This window comes from Sprattus sprattus (assembly GCF_963457725.1).
Source record: "Sprattus sprattus genome assembly, chromosome: 6".
Classification (NCBI taxonomy): Eukaryota; Metazoa; Chordata; class Actinopteri; order Clupeiformes; family Clupeidae; genus Sprattus; species Sprattus sprattus.
Window position 1 is genome coordinate 9,592,664 of NC_137925.1, and position 7,500 is coordinate 9,600,163.

At 45.5% G+C, this 7,500-nt stretch overlaps 1 protein-coding gene across 1 annotated transcript in view; it reads right to left on the reverse strand.

Moving 5' to 3' along the window:
* Positions 1–6,578: 6,578 nt before the first annotated feature.
* The window catches only part of c1qtnf1 (C1q and TNF related 1), a gene marked incomplete at both ends in the record, with an annotated part of 4,881 nt that continues 3,959 nt past the window's right edge, over positions 6,579–7,500 (reverse strand). The window contains one exon of the mRNA XM_080841046.1: positions 6,579–6,812. Within this exon, the coding sequence (XP_080697172.1) occupies positions 6,579–6,812 (234 nt within the window). The remainder of the gene's footprint in view (positions 6,813–7,500) is intronic.

A 7,500-nucleotide genomic window follows, 5' to 3' on the forward strand; every position in this document is an offset into this window, starting at 1 on the left:
CCAACCCTGCATGTTCAGTTTAATTCAGTCCATGTTAAAAAAGTTCAGTTTAGTCCATGTGAGATTCTATAACGGCTCTCATTAACATGTATTATATATAGAGCGCTTTCCATTCTTTATGTTCTAAACTGTTTTTGCTATGTTTCAAATATGGGGCTAGAATGAGAAATATAATAATTGATCATAAGAGCGGCACTCATTAAGAATGATCACCCAGGGCAGGACGTTTGAGTTCTTGTCATATTGGACATCAAAAATTCAAAATGTGGTTAATTTGCCAAGTAGGGATGGCAGTAGGAGTCCTGTGTAGGACAGGGCAGATCTTTGGATGAGTCATTTGGGGGATTTATTGTGAAGCATTAATCCCAGTTTGACTGTTCTTCCTGATGGTCACTGTGTAAGGTCATGGTCACGCTGTAACAGTGTTCTTCTTCATAGTAATGATGCTGATGATGTTTGTGTAGTGTGTATGAATTAGCATGTTTACATGTTTGTGTAGTGTGTGTGTTCAGATGTGTGTATAGTGTGTGTGTTGTGTGTGTGTTTAGATGTTTGTGTAGTGTGTGTGGTTACATGTTTGTGTAGTGTGTGAGTGTGTGTGTGTGTGTGTGTGTGTGTGTGTGTGTGTGTGTGTGTGTGTGTGTGTGTGTGTGTGTGATGAGATTGAGAAACAAAAAAGAGAAAAGAAGAGCATGGAACACTGAAACAATCGTACAGTAGAACATTTCAGGAGTTACCCCTTCTTCCTCCTCCTGTCTGTGTTCTTACATAAAACATCTCTCCCCCTCTTTCTCTCTCTCTCTCTCTCTCTCTCTCTCTCTCTCTCTCCCTCTCCCTATCTCTCTCTCCCGCTCTCTCTCCCTCTCTGTTTCCCTCTCCCTCACTCTCTCTCTCTCTCTCCCTCTCTCCCCCTCTCTCTCTCCCTCCCTCTCCCCAGCTCTCTCTCTCTCTCTCTCAATCTCCCCGCTGTCTCTCTCTCAATCTCCCTTTCTCTCCCTCTCCCTCTCCCTCCCTCTCTCCCTCTCCCTCCCTCCTTCTCTCCCTCTCCCTCCCTCCCTCCCTCTTCCTTGCTCTCTCTCCCTCTCCTTCGCTCTCTCTCTCCCTCTCTCGCTCTCCCTCTCTCTCTCTCTGTCCCTTTCCCTCTCTTTCTCTCTTTCTCTCTCTTTCTCTCTTTCTCCCTCCCTCTCTCTCTCCCTCTCTCTCTCTCTCTCCCCCTCTCTCCTAGATGTCCGTTTTACAGCCAGTCAGAAACACTGAATCTGCAGCCTCTTCATCAGAGGCACACATTAAGTTCTGCACAGAGCATATTAAATATTAATACATAGGCGGCTGCTGAGCAGGTACTTTCTTCTGGTCAGTCAAGCAGACTAATGGAGATCAGACTGAATTAAGGGACAACACCACCACCTACTGGTCAACTTAGATCAGTGCAGCTGAACGAGGCAAACAGGCCTTGTCCAATTCCCTATTCTCACACTCACACTCACACATTCCTGCAGCCTCACACTGTCTACTGGCATCCTCTGTGGAAGTGGCCATGTTTAATCTCACTCCCCCAAACTCCACAGACACACAGCCACTGGTGCCCCTAACTAAACTCTTCTCCCAGGAGTGTGTGTGTGTGTGTGTGTGTGTGTGTGTGTGTGTGTGTGTGTGTGTGTGTGTGTGCCCACAGACACTCACACACACACAGACAGTGACGACTAGAGATGATCTTCAGACACTCACACACACACAGACACTGACGACTAGAGATGACCTTCAGGCCCACAGACACTCACAAACACACAGACAGTGACAACTAGAGATGATCTTCAGACACTCACACACACAGAGACAGTGACGACTAGAGATGATCTTCAGCCCCTCAGTAATGTCTGCATTATTCACAGACACAGATAATCTTCAGTCAGTGAGGATGTGTTTGCGTGTTTGTGTGTGAGGATGCGCACGTGTGTGAGGGTGTGTTTGTGTGTGGGGGTGTGAGGATGCACACGTGTGTGAGAGTGTGTTTATGAGTGAGGATGTGTTTGTGTGTGAGGATGTGTTTGTGTGTGAGGGTGTGTTTGTGTCCAAGGGTGTGTATGTGTGTGAGGATGAATTTGTGTGTTAGGGTGTGTTTGTGTGTGTGTATGTTTGTGTTTGTGAGGTTGCGTTTGTGTGTGTAACAATTTGCTTGTGTATTATGATTTGTTTTTGTGTTAAGGTGTGTTTGTGTGTTCAGGTGTGTTGTGTGTTTGTGTCTTAAGGTGTGTTGTGTGTGAGGTATATGTATCATGCCCGCATTAGTAGTCTTAGTAAGGTTCTATCAGGTTCTGTTTCCTGTAGAACAGTCAGGTAAGCATCCACCAGCCAATTCTAGAATAGAACAGTCAGGTAAGCAACCAGCAGCTGATTCTAGAATAGAACAGTCAGGTAAGCATCCACCAGATGATTCTAGAATAGAACAGTCAGGTAAGCATCCACCAGCTGATTCTAGAATAGACATTTTACATTTACATTTAGTCATTTAGCAGACGCTTTTGTCCAAAGCGACGTACAAGGGAGAGAATAGTCAAGCTAAGAGCAATAAAAACAGGGTGCAACAATAAATACTACCTTACATAAGAAATAGAAAAAGGACATATAAAAAAAAAGAAGTGCAGGAATGTAACTGCTGAAGTGCAAGTTAAGCATTAGTCCAGGTGCCAGTTAGGAAGGGAGGTGCTCTCTGTAGAGTTGGGTCTTCAAAAGCTTCTTGAAGGTAGAAAGGGACGCCCCTGCTCTGGTAGTACTAGGCAGTTTGTTCCACCAACGTGGAACTACAAATGAGAAAAGTCTGGATTGCCGTGCTTGCACAGGTGGCAGTGCCAAACGACGCTCACTAGACGAGCGCAGCGTCCTGGGTGTAACATTTGCCCTTACAAGAGCATTTAGGTAGGTGGGAGCATTAATAGAACAGTAAGGCAAGCATCCGGCAGCTGATTTAGACTCCCTGTCTGCTCAAGCAAAGCATGGAATGTCAGTGACCAATTAAGCGATTTCTCTACATGTTATAAGAATGTTTTGCTTTGATGTATTTAGGTTCAAATGACTTTCAGTCAAATTGAAAATGCATTTTCCTGAAGCTGTCTGTAGGTGGCACCCTTTGACTGGTCAGTTTTTTTAGATTATGGGTGCTCCACACACACACACACACACACACACACACACACACACACACACACACACACACACACACACACACACACAGAGAGATAAACCCCTTCATACAAACTAAAGATCAAAGCCCAGCCTACACTGAGTACAAATGTCAAGTGCTTAAGCGGTTTTCATGACTTCTTACAAGATCACACGATCTCAAGAGGCCATGTTTAGTAAACAAACAAAGAGTTTTGCTCCACAAACTATGGAACAACAAAACTTGTTTTGTTTTTTAGTCAGAGTTTAGAAACACATTTTGTCTTCAGAACTCATATTTCAACTCCCATCCTCCTAGTTTCTGAAGGAATATTTGAATAACATTTAGGAGAGATGGCGACTGGAGCAGTGATTTAAAGAGAGAGAGAGAGTGATGAGTTTGTGTGTGTGTCTATGTCTGTGCGTGGGTGTGTGGGTGTGTTTGTAGGAGAATAATATTTGCTGTCTCTGAGCGGGTGTGGAGAGCTGGGATCAAACACACACACACACACACACACACACACACACACACACACAGAGCATAAAAACCCATGCACGCACACACAGAGACACTCACATTGCTTTCTCTCTCTCTCTCTCTCTCTCTCTCTCTCTCTCTCTCTCTCTCTCTCTCTCTCTCTCTCTCTCTCTCTGTGTGTGTGTTGGGCTCTGCCCAGGCCCTGGAGATACTTCTTCAGAACATTCCAAAGTGTCGCTCAGATTGTGTTACACCCACAGAGCCAGAAGAAATAATGACACACCCTTCACGCACACACCCGCACACACACACACACACACACTCAGAGAAATATATTTGCCCTTAAGATATTTTCCTAGACAGCCGGATCTTCTTCAAATATTGACTGTCCAAGGGGGATGAAGAGCAGGTTAATAAACATGTCATTTTAGTGTTTGTAGAGAACAGAGGAAGCACCACCACTCCTCATCCTCCTGTGAGTGTATGTGTGTGTGTGTGTGTGTGTGTGTGTGTGTGTGTGTGTGTGTGTGTGTGTGTGTGTGTGTGTGTGTGTGTGTGTGTGTGTGTGTGTGAGTGCATGTGTGTGTGAGTGTATGTGTGTGTGTGCGTGTGTGTGTGTGTGTGTGTGTGTGTTTGTGAGTGTATGTGTGTGTGAGAGTGTGTGTGTGTGTGTGTGTGTGTGTGTGAGAGAGAGTGTATGTGAGTGTGTGTATGTGAGTGTGTGTGTGTGTGTATTTGAGTGTGTGTGTGTGTGTGTGTGTGTGTGTGTGTGTGTGTGTGTGTGTGTGAATAACTTGGGCCCAGGTCCCAGGAGAGAGAGTGTATGCTTGTGTGTGTGTGTGTGTGAGTGTGTGTGTGTGTGTGTGTGTGTGTGGGTATGTAACTAGGGCCTGTGATGATGTGATCTTCCCTACAGGTGAAAATGCTCTCTGGCTGCCATGCCATTGAGCCGGGCTCTTTGGTGTGGCGGTCAGATCGCATGTTTGGCACCCCGTTGACCTGGGTTCAAGTCCAGGTGACCACACTCTCCCTTCGATACAGGGCCCATGTCCCAGGAGAGAGAGTGTATCTGTGTGTGTACGTGAGTGTGTGTATATAACTAGGGCCCAGGTCCCAGAAGAGAGAGAGTGTGTGTGTCTCTGTCTCCACTCCTGCAAACTTGACTGTGTTTTGTGGGTGTGAAGATTCTGTACTTGCTTGTCCACCACATCACTGAGCTGCTCGTTGTGAGAAGGTGATACATGACACACTTTATTACAGATGGAGTAAAGCATCTTGTACTGCTGTAAAACAGATGGAGTATAGCATATCGTACTGGACTGTAAATAGATGGAGTAGTAAAGCATCTTGTACTGCTGTAAAACAGATGGAGTAAAACATCTTATGCGGCTGTAAAACAGATGGTGAAAAGCATATTGTACAGGGCTGTAAAACAGATGGAGCAAAGCATCTTGCACCACTGTAAAACACATGGATAAAGCATCTTTTACTGCTGTAAAAGGATGGAGTAAAGCATGAACTGCTGTAAAACAGATGGAGTAAAGCATGTTGTACTGCTGTAAAACAGATGTGCAGATTTTAAATAACACCATAGAAATGTACAACACTCTGATGTGATGATGTCCCTTGTTGTTGAGCTGTTGAGCATGATGAGAGCACTGTGTGTGTGTGTGGGTGTGTGTGTGTGTGTGTGTGTGTGTGTGTGTTTGAGGTCATCCAGCATGCTAAGGGGACTGGCTAACGCCATCAGGCCAAAAGACTTGATGTGGGAGAGTGAGGAGTGAGATTCTCCTTGCTGTGTCAGACCAGACTAGTTCTCAGGCCAACTCTACGTGTGTGTGTGTGTGTGTGTGTGTGTGTGTGTGTGTGTCTGTGTGTGTGTCTGTCTGTCTGTCTGTCTGTCTGTCTGTCTGTCTGTCTATCTGTGTACCGCTACCCCCAGGCCAAATATGACATCAGCAGGGTAAGAATGTAGTGACAGCTGGCAGCCAAGCTGGTAATGTCTCTGTCTGTCTGTCTCTCCCTCTCCCCTCTTTTCTCTCCTCCTCTCTCCACTTCTCCTCAACGGCCTGTCACCTACTGAAAGCACCCAGGCCTCATAAAGCATTTTTTAGATCGGATGCTAGATAATAAACCAGTCAGTATACACTCAGGCAAACCGACAAGGTGCTACAAATGCTGAAACAGACACACACACACACACACACACACACACACACACACACACACACACACACACACATACAGACACACACACACATACAGACACACACACACAAACACACACACACACACACACACACACACACACACACACACACACACACACACACATACAGACACACACACACACACACATACAGACACACACACACACATACACACACACACACAAGCATACAGACACACACACACGCATACAGACAAAAACAGACACACACACACACACACACACACACACACACACACACACACACATACACACACACAAACAAACACACACACACACACACACACACACACACCCACACCCACACCCACACACACACACACACACATGCCGAACGCCAAGGGCATGGGGTCGATCCCCGAGAAGCCAACATAGTGATGGAGATGTGCAAATACACTGTCAGTCGCTTTCGATAAGTAGTTACGTCTGCTGATCAATGATCTTCACCTGATCAGTGATCATAATGACCCTGTTCAATACTCAGGCACTTGATCTGCTGCCCCACCATGCCTGGCTCAAAGACAGAGGTAACTCTCTTTAAATAAAAGCACCAGAATGCAAAAAAATTATCATATTTAAAAAAAAATCAAATAAGTCACAAAACCTTAAGGCATTAATACTTATTATACACAGTGTAAATAGTAACTGACATCACAACATCTAACGCAGCCAATTGGCCATGTCCATGACGACGGGGTGAGCGGGCGTGTCCTATCCCTCACTCTCTGCCTTGATGAGGTGTCCGCTGAAGGTCATGTAGGTGTCGTAGTCGTCGCTGAAGACGGCGTTCTCCCGCTCGCCCTTGAAGAGGCGCACCCACACCTGGTCGTCCCGCGCCAGCTCCAGCATCAGGCTCTGGCTCTGCATGATGGAGCGGTCGCTCGGCTGGGCGTACAAGATGGCCACCTCCTGCTCGTTCTTCATTAGGTGCAGGTACGTCTCTTTCTGCACAGACAGGGAGGGAGGGAGAGAGAGCGCAGAGTCTTCACCTTTAAAATGCTTTATGGTACTTGGGTTTAGTTTTTTTGCACTTGATTGTACTGATAGCAGTGGTAGTCCGTCAGGGCCTTCAAGGCCTTCTCTGCTGGCCTAAACATCATCAGAAAATAAATGTAATAAAATACATTTAATTTTAATATTTTCTTTGCATAAATATGTATTCAATTATTCCCCATAGTCCATTGTCTTCATTTCATAGCTTCCAGCGTTGTTAATTTATGTTAGAGCTTTCATCCAATCATATTTCAGCTATCATGTGTTGCCACGCTCCGAGAAACCTTCCCCGAGAACAGAATTCTTCCCTGAGGCCTTCAGAATTCACATTGAAGGCCCGTGTACATCTGATTGGTTTTCACAACTGGCTGTTTCAGTTCATTTAAGTTGAATGAACTGAAACAGACAGTTGTGACAACCAATCAGATTTCGAGTTGGCGACACTGGGCCTTCTAGAAGGCCCGGAAGATTTCTTTCCTCGTGTTGAACGTGACACGTAAACGTCCTTTGATTGGATACTGAGGCAGACCGGTGCAGTGCTTCAGTGCTCAGTTTAGCTGGCTAATGCGAAAACGACGTACATCGGTTTCAATGCTTATTATGCTAGTTGTTTCAATTGGTAAGACTAAATATAATTACA